At 44.1% G+C, this 18,166-nt stretch overlaps 1 protein-coding gene across 1 annotated transcript in view; it reads left to right on the top strand.

The window, feature by feature from the left end:
* Window positions 1-18,166, top strand: part of drosha (drosha ribonuclease III) — a 247,470-nt gene that overhangs the window by 202,183 nt on the left and 27,121 nt on the right. Inside the window, exons 28-31 of the mRNA XM_084326516.1 lie at window positions 73-155; window positions 2,199-2,302; window positions 9,871-9,963; window positions 12,492-12,538. Of these exons, the coding sequence (XP_084182642.1) occupies window positions 73-155; window positions 2,199-2,302; window positions 9,871-9,963; window positions 12,492-12,538 (327 nt within the window). The remainder of the gene's footprint in view (window positions 1-72; window positions 156-2,198; window positions 2,303-9,870; window positions 9,964-12,491; window positions 12,539-18,166) is intronic.

Below are 18,166 nucleotides of genomic sequence, written 5' to 3'. Positions count from 1 at the left end.
CCTACTCGTCCATTGTTGTTGAATATCTCTCTCTCTCTCTCTCTCTCTCTCTCTCCCTCTCTCTCTCCGCAGCGTTCATCGCAGCCCTCTATATTGATAAAGACCTGGTGTATGTGCACACCTTCATGAACGTCTGCTTCTTCCCGCGGCTGAAGGTGAGCTCCAATTGACGGCGGCCCGCCACTCGTGCCGGTCGATGAAGCCCTGGCACCTCCGAGGGAGAAAGAGGGAGAGAATGGGAGGAGGCTAGAGCTAATGACTAGAGCGCTAATGGCACCGGCATTGATGCACCGCTGCAAGTGATGCTCGGATCCTTAGTGCTCCGTCCGTCGTCCATACCAAGCCCCCCTCTCGTTTGAGTCATCTTTAATGGGAATCGGTACAATGTCGGGTTTGAGTTTATCGGCCTGTTAGCGTGGGTTGTCTTGTGTTTTCACATCGATCCCAGCTCCAAGTGCTCGGGGGGGGGGGGGGGTGGGGGGGGTGGCGGCGGCGGCGTTGATGACACCCTGTTCAAGTGTTCCGGGTGTTTTTTTTTTCTTCATTTAACTGGGCTTCGCTCGAGGCCCACCTGCCGCCGGACAGGGGAGGAGGGGGAGGGGGGGAATGCTTTTTACGCACTGGCGGATCGACCCTAGGGGGGGGGGGGGCGTATAAAAACTCCTTTTTCCCCTTTTGGAGGTTGTCACTGGGAAAGAGACTGAAACCATTCACACCTACCTAAATAGGCACAGAATCTCTCTCTATCTACTGTATATATGTGTGTCTGTCTCTCTCTCTATCTACTGTATATATGTGTGTGTCTCTATCTATCTGCCCTATATGTGTGCGTGTCTCTCTCGCTCACTCTCTCTCTATATACTGTATCTACTGTATATATACGTGTCTCTGTCTCTCTCACTCTCTGCCTCTCTATTTCTCTATCTACTGCATATATATATGTATGTGTGCCTGTCTCTCTCTGTCGCTGTCTCTCTCTCTGTGTCTCTCTGTCTCTCTCTCTCTCTCTCTCTCTCTCTCTCTCTCTCTCTCTCTCTCTCTCTCTCTCTCTGCACCCCCCCCCCTCTACATACCCCCACACTGTGGCCCTGGCTCTGTGAAGCTGCTGCAGTGGTCTGATACGGGATGCTAATTGCTGTCTTGGTGTGCCTCTCCGGGGAGGGAGGCTCCGGAGCTGTGGAGGAGCTGAGCTTTGCGTCATGGTCGCTGCAACGAGAGAGCCTAATTTCCACATCCAAGAGACAAAAAAGTAGCAAAACAGCCTGCATGTCTCCTTACATAGCCTTCCAGAAAACCACAGCGCTGTGCTCGTCGTACCCGCTTCATCCACTTTCTCTGGAGAGGGAGCGAGTGATAGAGCAAGGGAGATAGAGGGGGGGGGGGGGAGAAGAGGACATAAATGGTAGTTGCTTGTGTTCGCGTTTTTTTCCCCACTCCGCTGTGTGATTATGTTGAGTAGCGCGCTACGTGCGTGCATGCTTTTTATGTGTGCGTATGCAGCTACTATGCTGTTCTGTAGCAGAACCAGACTGTATTTGTGCTGTTATATTTTTTCTTTCGAAAAGGAACGTTCTCCGCTTATGGCTAAAAGAGTGTAGATGCCCCCAGAGAGAGAAGGGGGGGGGGGGTAAAAACGCAGGAGTGAGTGAGGCAGAGATTGAAGGAGGAGGAGGTGCAGCAAAGGGAGAGAGATAGGGGGAGAGAGAGAGCACAGTGCTACAGAGGCAGAAGCAAGTCTTTGTAGAAAATTAATAGGAGCAGACAGTTCTAGATTCAAAGTCTCCCTTTTATAACAAGGCTGCTTTCCTGTTAATGGAAGGGCTTTTAGAAGTCCCCCTTGGATGAGAGAAATATATCAGGGCTGCACACCTGGGAGAGGCCCAGGCGTGCTTTATTTCTGGCCAGGAATCGGCTTTTGTCTTAAGTAGCCTGTGATTTGTACCCACAGTGAAAGGCACAGATAGAAAGCCGGTAAGAGAGCGAGCGAGAGAGAGAGAGCAAATAAGTTAGAGTGCAAGCAGAAAGGGAGGATAGAGTTTTGGGCAGAATGAAATAAAAGCTTTAGCGAACGAGTGAGTGAGTGGGTGGCTGGATGAGTGCATGAGTGTGTTTGTGGGTGAGGTAGAGAGACTACCTCATGGTGAACTGTATTGTTTTTTTTATTTCCTTGAAAATAAAATGAAATGTGTGTGTTGTAGGAGTTCATTCTGAACCAGGACTGGAATGATCCCAAGTCCCAACTACAGCAGTGCTGCTTGACTCTCAGGACTGAGGGGAAGGAACCTGACATCCCACTCTACAAGTAAGACCCCAGCGTGCATGCACACGCACACACACGCACACACACGCACGCACACACGCAATCAAGATGGGCTGAAAACTGCACTGAAAAGATGCCCTGAAAGGCGGATATGAACAGATGCCAGTGTAACACTGTACACTGTTGTTATTATTATTATTTGTTTATTTAATTAATTTATTAACATTTTATTTATTTGCTTAATTACTTGTAAGTAAGTTGTCCTGACAGGTGTTTGACCTTAACCCCCCTAAAGCCCACATAGACAAAGGTTTGCCTGGACATAGTGTTATATGTTTTCCAATTCTGTACTTATTGTTTGAGTCTGTATCAAGTGTGAACCTACACTTTATTTCTGGTACGGTGTAAAGTCACCATCATACATTACCTTTGTGTGAGCATACAATATTTTACATAAAAAGTAACGCCCAGTAAAACAATTATTTTCTCCATAGCTTACCAGGGAATTACCGGTACTGTTTTTTTCCTCCTAATTTTCTGTTGTGGCTCCTATCAATCCCTCTCTCCATCGTATCCAAATAGCATAGTTGCACACATGAATCATCAACAGGTGATCAATTAGCATGGACAGGTCGGATCAATTGATACAAGAGTAGGCTACTTCAAAGAGAAGCCGCCTATTATCGGTCCTTGGCCCACAATGGTGGAACGAACTTCCCACCACAGTTAGGACAGCTGAAACCCGCCCAATCGTTCGCTGTCGACTAAAGACACACTTCTTCAATCAATATCTGAAATGAAAAAAAAATTATGAAAAAAATCGAACCCTAACTAACCTTACTGTCATGCACTTGTCCTATTATACTAACCTACACTGTAGCACTCAACACTTTGATGAACATTGTTACTCAGCTGATAGAGTTGTACCCTTCCTGCTGACTTGTTGTACAAAACTTGTAAGTCGCTTTGGATAAAAGCGTCAGCTAAATGACAAAATGTACAATGTACTTCAAACCATAGCTTAAAACTAGTGCTGTCAGGCGATTAAAAAGATTTATCTAATTAATTACAGGATTTGTAATTAATTAATCTAATTAATCGCATTTTAATCTCATAACCATTTTAGGCCTGATATTCTATATAATCATATTTCAAATTGCATGTGTCCGGATGGCAGAATTCAGTACTGTATCTACAAAACATTCTGTTTAATCATCTTCCCTTTATTCATTTGCTTAGATTTTGCATGGTGTTATTCACAGTCAAAGATAAAAAAAAAAAAAAAAAAAATGAATTGATATTCTCATTTGGTTCATTACAATTTACTCAAGCCTAGTAACAGACACAGTATTTCTGACACAATACATTCCCTGAGATCCATAGATGTCCCTAGAATCAGATACCAAGAACATGCAAATAGCCTATTTAAAAAAAAAAATTTATACATGTTTATTCTACGTTATTATGGAATGAATGAGCTAAAAAAATAAATAAAGAAATTATAAAAAATTTCTTTTTTTATTTATAAATTTAGCATACATTTTCATAACGCGATAATTTGCTGTGTAATTAATTAATCTAATTAACGCGATAAACTGACAGCCCTACTTAAAACGCATCAAATCCTTCACTATGAGTGTTATAGTACTATAGATATATATATCTATCTACTATATCTATAGTACTATACTATAGATAAAAGCAGTGGATTTACTAGTCTGCATGCGGAAGACAGAAAAATATCCGAACTTCGGCGCTCTGGGTGACAGAGAGATACGGAAAGAAGATAATCCCCCGATTCAGATACAATTCAAAGCAAAGCGTTATCACAAACGGCTCCAAAGATATTTCATGTTTTGTAAAACATGTCGCATGGGTGTCACACTCTGCTTTAGAGGGTTAAAGGAGCATGCAAACTTTTCGCCAACTCATCATTATGAGATGAGAAGATCTGTGTTTGTTTCGTCCTTGTGTGTCCAGTAATTGCTGCACCACGGTCCATGCTAACGTTTTAGCACACAGTACCTTTGACTAGCTTAGCTGTGTTAGGCTCTTGCCACTGCCCCTGGCCCAGCTCGTTCAGCCTCCTCTCTCCCTCTCCTCTTCCAGTTGTACCAGCTCCTCATCACTATACTCCAGCTCAAATAAATATGAGTCAGTGTCCATGAATAAATATGAGTCAGTGTCCATAAATAAAAAGGCATCTTTATTCATGGGTTCCATGATGATGTTGGGGAAAAGTTGCCAGCAACGTTTGCACTTATCTATCTAGTAACAAACAAATGTTGACAGCTGAGCCAAACTTTTCTGTTGCTAAGCAGTAAGCAACCTCCTCACCAGTCACGAGAACAGAGCTGGGGTTTATCAGTAGGGAAAGTAGGTCCAAGAAGTGCATGCTGTATTGTTGGTTTAGCTAGTTATATGTCTAATTGAACAATATTCTAAACAAGATGACTGTCCGGTTTCCCTTTGCATCACACGGCATGATTAACCGAACCCGGTTTGATGTCGCAAGAAAGTTATTTACCACACTCTTGAGATGATGCTAACGCAGCTAGTTTGTACCGAACACTAAACGGGTACTGTGTGCTCTGGCACAGCAATTACAGGAAGCACAAGGATGAAACAAACATCGATCTTCTTGTCTCATAATGGTGAGTTGATGATATGGATCAGTTGGCGAAAAGTCGATGTGCTCCTTTAAGACACACACACACACATAGTAGATGAGCTTGTACAAACAAACTGCACATCCTTATCCTCAAAACAATCTAAACAACTACTCTATTCAATAGTTTCAGCCATTATGCCGGTTATACCATATATTTTGAGAAATGATAAATATAATGTGCCATGAGTTTTTCTCCTCATCCGTGGTCCTTGAACATTGTGAATAGTTGTGTAAAGCTCTTTGTTGTTGTGATAAATAAACGCTCCCAAAGAGACCTCTTATCTGACAAAAGGTCAGCAAGCGCCTGCGTCATTTGACATAATGCTTTTGACAGCTGCCATGAAGCAGTGTGTCGCCATGGAAACTGCCAAACAGTGAGTCCAAGTGGGGGGGGGGGGGGGGTTGGTTGGTTATCTCAGTTGAAAGGGTAAGAGTACACCGAAGTTCATGCTGTGCTTCATTCATACCCAACTCATCTTCAGTTGTAACTTTTGGATATAACCGCTGTAAAAGCACTTCCAATTGTTGATTCAATTGTATATATGCGCTCCAAGCGCTTCTCTACTAGGTTTCCATTGGTGGCGGCGTTGTCTAACCTTGCACGGCAGCTGGCTTTGTGAGATGATGAGAGAATCCATCTTGTCAGGCTTCCAGGTTAAGACCAATCGGCGTTCCTTTGAGGAACTACCGGCGGCTACGAGCAGAGATACCCTGCCAAGTTATTTTCTTATTCCAAACCGTTTCAGCGGGCGACTTCCCAGGTGGTTCTGTGTAACATATCCTTTGGCGGGTCAGGTTAGGCGTGGCCAGCCATTCCTGCCAAATATGCAAACATAACATACACACACACACAAATAGTTGACACATTGAATAATAAAAAATTATTAAAATGATAAAAAGAATATCAATCAATAATAACAAACGGTAATAAAGAAAAAGAAAAGAATGGACACTATAATACAGACAAAGACAAGCACCGGGCCTTAACACATTCCCTGCCACGCTTCTATCCATCAATGTATGCTCACTGCCACCAGTCTAAGCCTATGGAGATGTTCACCTTCTTTGCAGGGCTATAACTTTTTAAATTGTATTGCTAAATTGACATTACTATGGCCCATTCAACATCGATTATCTATCGTTCAGGATGTAGGAACGTTATACTTTTTCATTCATAGATTCTTCCAAAAATATCTTCTAGAATATAAGTATGTTTTTATCGTTTTCTGCAGTAATTCATAGAACGTGAGTTATAGGCATAAACGCATATATAGATTATCAACTGCCGTTTATTGCCAATACACGCTATATTAAAAAATGCAACTGTACATGATCGTATACGTTATGATTCGTCATGCACGGATGAAAGTGGTCATCAGTAAATGCTTTATGTAGTATGGGTGATATATTGATCAGCGGTTTGCAGTGAAAAGAATAAACAATCAAGCTGAAAGTAACGTTACTGTCCTCTTACCGTTCGCCGATGAGACTGGAGGAAAAATATCCCACTTATTTGACGTTGATCTACTAGATCCATTTCCGGTTTGTATGGCGCAATAAACGCCCAAATCATATCGATTATTGAGTTATGGCAGCGATCCATATGCACGCCAGTGTGTGTCTGTAGTCCCGCAACGATATGTGACTGCCGGACGGATTTCCCAGATGCACCGAGATCACCAGATCCACTTCCGGTTGTAACTCGCCCGATCATCCACCAGGCGGCGGTATTGAGGCGTTGCACTGTTGTGCAGAGTCCCACTGTATCAGCAGAGGCTGGGTGGCGGAATTATGAATGCCATGGCGAAAAAATTAAATATGATCTCAATAACGTCGTACAGCGTGGTCTGGCAGAATTAGCATGGCCAGCAAATACGTCGTAAGCCGTTTTTGGCGGTCAATGTGTTAATGATCCATCCCTTTTGTTGTTTTTTAAAGCACCTTTTGTTAGTTGCACAAAGAACTGTCCTCTGCACGGCACAAATTGGAGGTACAGGGACGACCACGTGGCCAGCGAGGATTGTCCTGAGAAAGGAGTCATTATTATAAAATCAGCTTTCTTTGGTAAGTGGGAAATAGAGCCAGGGCTTCCAGAATCCTGAACGTCCGCCTTTTAACCACTGCACAAATGAAGTTTCGAAAGGAAAATATAGTAGTTTTGAAGTTTAACTCTTTCCAGCTCTCTCCCCGCCCAGTTCATCAGTCTGTCTGCCTGGACAGATGCAGCTCTAACATCACCATCAACACCATCCTATGACCCTTACACCTCTAGGGACCTGCCAGCCGGAATCGGAGCCAACCCCCGGATCGTTCGAGCTTCACTGCTGCTACGCACAAACTTTGAATAGTAGCACTCAACACTTTGATAAACATTGTTACTCAGCTGATAGAGTTGTGCCCTTCCTGATGACTTGTCGTACAGAACTTGTAAGTCGCTTTGGATAAAAGCGTCAGCTAAATGACTAAATGTAAATGTGAATACTTTAATTTTGATCCACACATTTTACATCACATTGCTTTCAGAATCAGAATAAAAAAATTCTTTATTGCCAAGTAAGTTAAGTTTGCACATACAAGGAATTTGTTAGGTTGAATTAACAGACAATTAAAGGAAAACTCCAACATTTTGGGAAATTAGCTTATTTGCCATCTACCCTGGAGTTAGGCAAGAAGATACATACCCTTTTTCTTCTCTGCGCATGCAGTAGGAGTAGGAAGACACGCACCGTTAGCCTAGCTTAGCGTCAGTCACTGGAAGTAGGTTCCTCCATTAGCCTAGTTCCAAACGTCTTCCTACTCCTACTGCATGCACATAGAAGAAAAAGGTATGTATCTTCTTGTCTAACTCCAGGGTAGATGGCAAATAAGCTAATTTCCCAAAATGTTGGAGTTTTCCTTTAAAGTATAATACAATTAATTGTATAAATTAAATTAGAATACAAGTAGAATAGAATATAGGACATGGCTGTACAATTGTGCAGGATGTAGTAGAGTAAATTAGAATACAAATACAGTGGAATATACTGTAGCAGGGCTGTGCAATTGTGCAGTATTTCGAGGACATGGGGTATAGAAAACCATGTCTCCACACACACACAGCCACACTTTCATCGCTTGCGGGGACTGTCCATTGCCCTACTCTCATTCCCTAACCCCTCACACTGACCTTAACCATAACCACGACATGCCGAACCCATAGCCCTGAAATAGCCCTGTGTGTGTGTCCTTGGTTTCCTTTCCCCGCAGTAACCGAACGTGCCCACGAGGAAAATAAAGACGTTTTCTGTCCTTGTGGGCACTTTGGTCAGACCCCACGGGAACAGGAACATTCTTGTTATCCTTCCTTGTGGGCACATTCGGTCCCCGCATGGATAGGAAACCAAGGATGCACACACACGCACACAAACACGCCAGGGTGTTGGGAGGATGTAGCCACATCCCACACCAGCGGCACACTCAAAGTTGAGCTGCTGTAGACACTTGTATTGATTTGCTGTGTTTCTGTGTACAGGATATAGCACCCGATAATCTCCTGCATCTCCCTGGCCACCCCGTGGGACACTGGCCTAATGGCGTGCCGACCCCACCGGCCTGACCCCTGACCCCTTTCACGGCTGCCGGAGATGACTTAGAGCACCGCGGTCCTAGCTAAGACAAAGTAACGCCACTTAGCGCAGACGTAGTCTGGTTCATCTCACCCCCCCCCCCCCCCCACACTGTATGTCAGCAAGAGCGTCTGGCGAGAGAGTGAGGAACTGAGAGAGAGACGCTGAAGGGTTAGGTTAATGCACTGAGACCCCCCCCCCCCTTCCCTCGCTAAAGGTTCCCCGGGTGAAAACTGTCTGGCTGATGACAGATTCAGAACCTCCACCCCCGAGCTATCGTTTCACACACCTCAGGTCAGGACACCACGCTTTAGGGAGCGCTGCAGGGGACATGCGTGTGCATGTGCGTGCGTGCGCGCGCGCGCGTGTGTGTATTCACACACATGCACGCACTCTCTCTCAGACACACACAAGTAATTTGCTCTTGATCATCGCAGATGGAATGGTGGCCTTCTTCACTAATAGGGTGCTGTCGGTGTAAGTTGCTGGTGTGCCACAGGGACCCATACTGAGACCGCCTACATGCTGTTCACCTCTGTGTGTCTGTGCGCTTCAGTGCTGTGTACACTGTGTACAGCCACCAGAGAGCCAGAGATTCTAGTTTCTGTGCGCCGCTCGAAGCCGACAAACTCCCCAACGCCTCTCTTTATCTTAGTGTCTCCGGTATTTGACGAGTGCCATCATTTCCCTGTTGAGGTTTGTTCAGAACCGTACGGTACAGTCTCTATTTGTTTCTTCACTGCGCTTCCTCATTTGTAAGTGAGAAGGGGGTGGGAGTGGTGGGGGGGGGTTTGAATTATTGATAAAGTGCCATAAGTGACCACCTTGCATTAAAAATGGATAGGTCTCCTGAAATAAGTAAATTGTCTGTGAATAATTTAAGTGACTCGGGAGCCCGGGCGTAAGGGTGTTTATGCTAATGTTAACATTTCAAACATCTCCCCGGTTGTGTTCGCGAGCCTGTACTCTCCTTGTCCCTGCTGAAATGGAAACGAGTTGATGCGATTGTTACTGCGTTTTTTTTAACGTTTCATATGAAGTTAAGACGTGAAAGCTTGTGCTGTTCATTTGTATCTGGCCGGAGGGGGGGGGGGGTCAAACGTGATATCCCCCACATCTCCCCGTCACTTTCACACCAGAGATTGATGATTTGCTCCAAGTGAACATATTTTCTCTCTCTATCTGTGCCTTTTTTCCAGTTATTTCTGAAGGACGATGTCTCTGAGTGTCCTTGAGTCTTGTGTTATTATTTATTTCCATTTTTTATTTTTTATTTTTTTTATCCCTCCTCCTCCTCATCCTCATCTTTTGTTTTCCTCTGGTTGGATTCTCAGGACCCTGCAGACAGTGGGGCCCTCGCACGCCCGGACCTACACGGTGGCTGTGTACTTCAAAGGCGAGCGCATAGGCTGCGGCAAGGGTCCGAGGTGGGTAAACACTCCACTATGATAAGACACCGCGGAGGAGCCAAGTGCTCTCCTTCCTCTCTCTCTCTCTCTCTCTCTCTCTCTCTCGCTCTCTCGCTCTCGCTCTCTCTCTCTCTCTCTCTCTCTCTCTCTCTCTCTCTCTCTCTCTCTCTCTCTCTCTCTCTGATGCTACGGCTAATGGGCTTGAGAATAATGGCCACACTTTATTGATGATGTTTATTATAGCAATTAAGCTCTCGTCGGCCTACTCTATCGGGAGAGACGCTACGTGGAATGCAAATGAATTGATTCATTATCGATTTGACGTAAATTGTACCATGAAAACATAATTTTGTATGGGGGGAAACACTGTGTGACAAGATAGCAAACCCATGCAGCCTCTTGTGTGCGTCTGGGTTTAATTGTAGCTCTACCCGGGATCGTGTGTTCAATGTAGGGACTGATTGGATGTTTGCTGTGTGTGAATCTACAGTATGGATGTGTGTTTATTCAGCCCAATCTCGCAACCCCTTAAGCCCGACGGGCCCTGTACCGGGCCGAGATTTATTTCACTTGATAATTATATTTTATATATTTTCAGCAATACGTTTGTTTACCAATGATTTTAAGTGTTATTAGCTAAATCTGAGTACATAAATATCTCAGCGGAAACCGGATGAATTAGATGGAAATAAAGGAAGCTATCATACGTATGTATAGTCTTATGAAAGAAGAGACCCAGGGCTTTTGATGGGCTTTTGAATTTCATAAAACGACATCACCCAGCTCCAAAATAAAATGTCAACGTTATTCTTCATGATTATGTCTCACGGGTCGAACAGACCTGAACGTTACTGCCATACAATAGAACGTAGTTTGTTTATTTACCTTTCTGTGAACGTCTGGTGGTACTAAATACAGATTGAACTATGCCATTGAAAAGAGGAGATTTGACCCGATCCATATATGTATGACATGGCCATAATAAGGTAATTTATAGGCCTGATATAATATATTCTATATTCATATATCAAATGGCATGTGTCCGGATGGCAAAATTCAGTACTGTTTCTACAAAAACACTGTAACTCATCTGCCCTGTATTCATTTTCTTAGATTATTTGTACACTTGATCTCAAGAAGGTGCTGAATGAGCTCGGTGGCAATATTTTTTGCACCGTGTTATTCACCGTCAAAGATGGGGGGGGGGGGGGGGGGGGAGATTATAATAATAATTTATATTCTCCTTTGGTTCATTACAATTTACTCAAGCAACAGACACAGTATTTCTGACACTGGGAATACATTCCATGAGGTCCACAGATGTCCCTAGATACCAGGAACATGCAAATGGACCTTGTAGAAGTGGAGCAATCTTCCATTTACTTGGGTATCTACTTTTGGGCACATTTTCTGAAAATATGGCTAGGGCTTAAGAGGTTAAAATATGTATATAAAGTACCACAGAAAAAGGTACATATTGTACGTCATCTAGCCATGAGTAATACATTTACGACAATGTAAAATGTTTACATATTACAAATAAGTAATATATTGACATATTTACGAAAATGTCAAATGTCAAATGTGTACGTTACATATTGCAAATAAGTAATATATTGATGTATTTATGAAAATGGAAAATGTGTACATATTTTGTACTTTTGTAGATACGAAACATAAATATATTACTTGTGACTATAACATAACGTACATCATGTACTTTTTGGTCGATTAGTATTTTATTTTCATGTTAGGTTATGCTTTTTGTGTATATCCATACAATACGGATGTTTATATTTATGCGTTCGTGTGTTTATCCATACAGTACGGATGTGTATATGTATGCTTTTGTGTGTGTATCCGTACAGTATGGATGTGTATATTTATGCTTTTGTGTGTGTATCCATACAGTACGGATGTGTGTGTTTATGCTTTTCTAAAAGCGTACGGGTAGAGAAGGCCTCTGTCAAGGTGGAGGGGGTTGGCGACTAAAGCCCCGCGAAATGTAAATCCATCAAACATCTTTCACCCCATCCGCGTGGAAATCCCCCTCCACGGCCGCTACTTGAAAGAGCGCTCTCTTTCTCGCGCGCTCCTAAGCCGCCGATAAGTTTGTCCCTTTCTGCGGGAAGCTCTCCTCAGCTTACTGTTTTTTTTATATTTACTAAATTTAAGCCCCCCTCTGCTGTCGCTGGGGCTCCTATGATCACATAATGCATAATATATACAGAAGGACGGCGAGTTGCAAAGCACAAAGCGGTGGCCGCGCGGAGCATGCGAGAGGCTTACCTTCCTCTGATGTGCGCACCGTGTTACCTGGGATTGTTGGAGGAAAAAGGGGGGCTTTTCAAAAATGCTTTTTCCACGATAATCCTCTCAATGGCCTGTTTTCTGACTGAATTTCAAAAAGGGATGTTTTGAATATGATAAAGACCTTTTCTCTCTCTCTCTCTCTCTCTCTCTCTCTCTCTCTCTCTCTCTCTCTCTCTCTCTCTCTCATTCTCATTCTCTCTCTCTTTTTTTTTATATGTATTTCTCAAATCCAGCATCCAACAGGCAGAAATGGGAGCTGCGATGGACGCACTTGAAAAATGTAAGTTATTTGGCCAACCTGGATACTCCACCCCCCAACACACATGGTTAAGCCTTTCACCGTGCCTCAGTGTTCAATATTAGCCTTGGCGGTACAGTATAAGCAACATGGCTGGTACTAAGCTATGGCCTTGCCAGCCTGTTGGCTGCTACATTTAGGACTGTTTGAAGTGCTTGCCCAGAGCAAGGGCACGGGGCCCAGCTCTGGTAGAAGTGAGGACAGGGGAGGCTAAGGGTCCTCCACCACATTGGCCGGCCCTGGAGGACCACACAGTGTTGTTTGTTGTGTTTTCTGACACTGTTTCAGGGCACGAGAATAAGGTCCATCACTCTGAGGACCCTCTCGCTCTGAGCCTCTTCATGTTTGAAGGATTGTTGTTGATGCACAGCCACCTCTGTGTGACCCGCCCCCTTCACTCATTGGCTGTTATTCAGCTTCTCATCAAGGCCCAAATTAAATTGACATTGACAGAATGTGGGACCTATATACACATTTACTATCCAATCGCATTGTGAGGCTGAACAACAGGACCCATTGACTGTAAATGTGGTTAAAACATTTTTTATAATAAAAACATTTACACACTTTTTTTTTAAAAGCTAAAAGTGATGTTGTGATTTTGCAACCGAGGGTCTTACAGGGGGCACTTCACCCAAAAAACAGTGCTGATTTATTTTGCACATAATCTCACACACTCTAAACAGTTTTGCACACATTAATGTAGTTGTTATTGAGAGTAAATTATTTTGAATATGGCCACCAGTGATGTCATCGCGGACATTGAATCCTTGCGTTTTGTTAATTACAATGAAATTATGTAGATGAGAAAATAGCAATATCTTGTCATATAGGGACTGCTGTTGTCTCATTTCACTGAGATGCAATTAACACAAGGATTCAGTGTCCCCAGTGACATCACTGGTGACCATATTCAAACTCATTTACTCTCAATAAGTGTCAAACTAAATGAATGTGAGCAAAACTGTTTCGAGTTTTTGGATGTGTGTGGGATTATGTGCAAAAATAAATCGGCATTGTTTTTTGGTGAAGTTCCCCTTTAACACTTTCGGGGCCAGGATCCGTCTAAAATCACTCTAGACGGCCAGCATTTCTAAACAGACTTGCATAGTCCATGGGGCTGTTCGTAGAGCTAAATCTATACTTTATAGTATTGCTATCTGTCCATTCTCATTGTCAATTGAGGCCATAAACCGTCCCTTCAAAATGGCTTAAAGAAAGAATTTTTTCATCAATACGTTCTCATTTTATAGCATCTTGAATATAAGCGTTATAAGGGATTTCGGCTAGTATATTTCCTGGAAGGCGAGATACAGGCAGCTAAGCTAGTAACGTTAAATCCAATGGCATTTCGGCACTACAGAAGCTAGAGTTAAAAATCAAACTGCATATGATCGATATGATGGTCCACCATGAATGCATGAAAGGGGGGGGGGGGACCTCGTTTCTGATATTGATTACCAATAACCGTGTTAGCCTCAGTAGCCACATTCGCTGATCGGGTGGATGGCTATCATAACAAGGTCTGATCAGCATGTAATTTACGTGAAAAAGATTTGATCCCCCAAAAGATTTCCCAGTTATCGATCTCCATCTGGTAGATCGATATGTCCATTGGCTGATCATATATTCCTTTACTGCACACTGAAATCCGCGTCCCAAAACGTATTCCGTGTAACAGGCTATAGGCATCGCTTCATGTTAGCAGAAAACTACATTGGAGATCCAGAAAAAACAAGACAACTTCTGCCACAGGGAACACTGCATTATCGAGATAGCGCCCCTAAGAGGATCTGGCCGGTAATGCACTTTTTCGAATTCAAAGAGTAGGGTACTTCTGCAGTGCTGCTCGGTGACATCGAGTAGGTTATTAAAATGGAATAAAAGCCAAAACAACCTTGCCACGGACATGTCCGTGGTTGGTCCTCAACCGTTGGATTCGAAACACGGACATCTCTGTGGTCGGGCGCCATTGTGTTAAAGGCCAACTTGCATGTTGTATTTTTGTTCAATAAACAATGTGGACTAGGCCAACTGTGACTTTCATGAAGAAGGAAAAAAAGTTTATTGAAATTGACCCAGTTTTAGCGTTTTATCAAACATTTTGTCTGCCCAACACAATCACCACGCACGTGGATATTTTAATCAATGGTTCATAACGTGCACGTGTAATCGAAATGATGTCGTCACAACAGGTGCAGGGCACCAGGGGGCTCTGAGAGTCACACACAGCTAGTGGCAGGCACTGCAGGCAGAGAGCCTTGCTACTACTAGCCGAATGAAAATGTATCTGTTTCACCTAACAACACTATTGCTCCGTGATCATAGCCATCCATCTCTAAAGCTAACCACTATTTGTAAAAGCCACAACTACGTTACCATATTTGTAATAATGTAAATCATTGTGTCGTTGTACATATTGTGTATACACCGTTAGAAGCTAACATAGCTTAGCTTGGTAGCTATTGTGCTAACAACATATCCCGACGTCCGGCTCGCTGGCCGGCATGAACGCCCGACCCAAAATGGTTCTCTCCTCTCTGTACACCCCCGTCCCCACGGGTACCCTGCCGGGGAGCCCATGGACGCGACAACGGCGGCAGCCGTAGGGTGCTCGAGCCCGTAACGCTAGTGGTACACGATAGCTATGAGCTAACTAACGCTACAGGCTCAAACACCCTACGGCCGCCGCTGTTGTCGCGTCCACAAGCTCCCCGGCAGGACACCCAGGACTGGGGCACACAAAGAGGAGAGAACCACCCCAAATCGGGCACTCATGCCGGCCGACAAGCCGGACGCCGCGGCACGTTGTTAGCACAATAGTAGCCCACTGTGATGCACCGAGTGGGCCACCATTGATCAACATGCAGCGACGTGTAGCTTGCATGATGCGTGTGCAGTGCTTTGCCACACAGGTCTGAGAAGAGGACCTGCACATGATTTTACTCGTTCCCCAAACTCCTCTACATGCCCCGATCTAAAATGGTTCACGACAGTAGACATAATGCTAACGTTAGCCAGCGCCATATTCCCAGTAGTACTATGACCCGGACGGGCATAAGGCATACTTTTCCTGAAGTGACGTCACGGCCGTGCTAGCGTCTGATAAGCTTTTAGATTTGCTCGTGCATGTTATTCGTGCGTGGACCTTTTTAACCATTTCTGAGTGAAATTTCCGGCGTCAAAAAATAATTAATAATTAAATTAGATACCAATGATGTAAACTACCCATAATTGCAGAGTAGGGTTTAACCTGCAAGTTGGGCTTTAAGGAAAATATATCCAGTTGTATTAGCAATGCCTCATTCACTGCCAAGTAATCCACAGGTGTAACTTTTTCCATGACTATCGCCAAAAAGTATTGTAATTGTCCCTAAAAAAGTGTTTTTTCACATTATCTAGACTTGGATAAAGACATCATCTATGATCATATTCTGATACTCGATAAACATGAGAGATTGAAATTAAATTGAAATTGAGAAAAAAAACTAAAGGCCAATGCATTAGGCAGTGAATTAGACTTAATTCTAATTAGTTTCTAATTAGCGTCTGAAATAGCAAATATTCAATTAGTTTGGGCCAGTCATAAATGAGCTTGTTGACCACATTTCCAATACATTGTGTTGGAGCAAGCTGTGTTTGTTGACTGACCCAGTTACAAGCTAAATAGCCAATCTAAGCGATCCAACACAATCAAAATAATAACACACATTGAAGTGCAACAACGTTATGTCACCAACACATAGCTGTTCTCTCAGGTCTAACAGCGGGTGCTGTCGCCCACAGGTCAGCGGGTCATTAACCCTTTCACTACCACACTACAGAACGTTAACCCTTTCACTACCACAGTAACCATCTGTAGTGTGGTAGTGAAAAGGTTAACCTGATGTAGTGTGGTTGTGAAAGGGTTAACCATTCGTTGTGTGGCAGCGAACGGGTTAATTGTATGCATTGTCGCAGCGAAAGGGTTAACCCGTTGGTAGTGTGGTAGTGAAAGGGTTAACGTCACTCTACTGCGTCACTTTGAACTGCGCATCATGTATGCGAGCGTCTGAGGTTTGCCAATGACCCAATTTAAATATCCTTTTTTTTTTTACGCAGCGTTACCGGCTCTCAGCGTAGGTTTGCTTCACGACAGCAAAGCGCAGGCTCACCCAACAATACAAGGCTTTACTCTTATCGTCCCTGAAGGGTCCCGGTGACAAATCTGAGCATCCAAAGTACATTCCTTACGGGCCTCCAGGGACGATTGGGATGGCATTAATTTCAAACCCTGAAGCCTCCATCATATCCTATCCGGGGCTCGACCGCGCGAGCACTCAGCATTTGCGACTAAAAATACACATGTGTGAACCCATAAAAATAATTTACAAGCACAGTGTGTGAGTAAAGATTACAACCTACCGTAACCCCCCCCCCCCGCACGCGCGCACTGCATTTGGCAGAAAATTCTCCTCCACAGCCAGGACCTGTTGCTTGGACCTAATGTAATTTCCCTGCTTACACGGTTGCATCAGCAAAGCGTGTGAGCGGAGACGTTTTGTTGACTTTTGCGCGACCATGGCTGACAGCAACGCTAGAAAGTTTGGCTGAGCTTCACAAAAAGATGGAATACAGCAAAAACGCAATACCTGCCTACTTCCATAGTCCTCCACTGGTTTTCACATCATAATTGTACATGAGGAGAAGGAGCACACACACACGGTATAAATTATGTATGTAATAAATAGTTTGTTGATAAACTCTGTGTTACTTGAACATTTTTCACTGTGCTCCTAAATTTCTTCACACCTTGAAGTCTTTCGTGGGGCACACGTGGTCCTGGGGGAGAAGCAGTAAGCGTCGAGAGCCCTGCTATCTGCCTCTCTTCACTTCCTATATATCTGCATGCATAATGTAACGCATTAGTCTGAGTGTAGGGAGAGGTGGGCATGCGGTCAAGTGTAATTTTGGGCTGGGCTCGCTTCCTACCCACCTGCCCGCTACATAAATCAAACGTACAATTTTGTTCTCCAGCTCAGCTAATTAGCCAGCGGTGGATACAAATGGTTCTGCTGCCGCTGCCTTCTAGAAGTTGTGAAGGGCAGCGAGGTCAAAATTTGATTCCATCTCAGCCCATAAATGAGGCCCCTAGCCGCTTGTGATTGATACTGTTTGCGCGCCCCAAACCCGTGCATTCTTTTCATTTTTTTATGAATCGTTAGCGTGTTCGGATTTTATGATCTAAACCCTCCGCTCTCCTCTCTCTCTCTATCGCCTCCAGTGTACACACACTCCTCCACCCTTCTGTAATGCTCTCCATTTTCTCTCTCCCCAGTGTACACCTCTGTCACCATGATTGATAGATGCTCATTGCTAGTAAATGAACCCCCCCCCCCCCCCCCCCCCCCCCCCCCCCTCTCGTAAATTGCCGTTTCATGTGACTAGATTAGCGATGGCTTTTTAAAAGGTCACTTAATTTAAAAATCCTCTCTGGAAGTCTTCCCTCCTGCAGCACCAGATGCTCCCAGGTCCAGTTAGCGGTCCTCCCACTCCTTTAGAGGTCCCGACTTGCCCCTCGGTCCAGAACCGTCTACCTCTGCTATCCGCTAATGCTCCTGACCGCCAGGG

The sequence above is a fragment of the Notolepis coatsorum genome, assembly GCF_963971535.1.
Source record: "Notolepis coatsorum genome assembly, chromosome: 12".
Classification (NCBI taxonomy): Eukaryota; Metazoa; Chordata; class Actinopteri; order Aulopiformes; family Paralepididae; genus Notolepis; species Notolepis coatsorum.
Note: the sequence above shows the minus strand (reverse complement) of the source record. Positions and strands in the feature narration are given on the sequence as shown.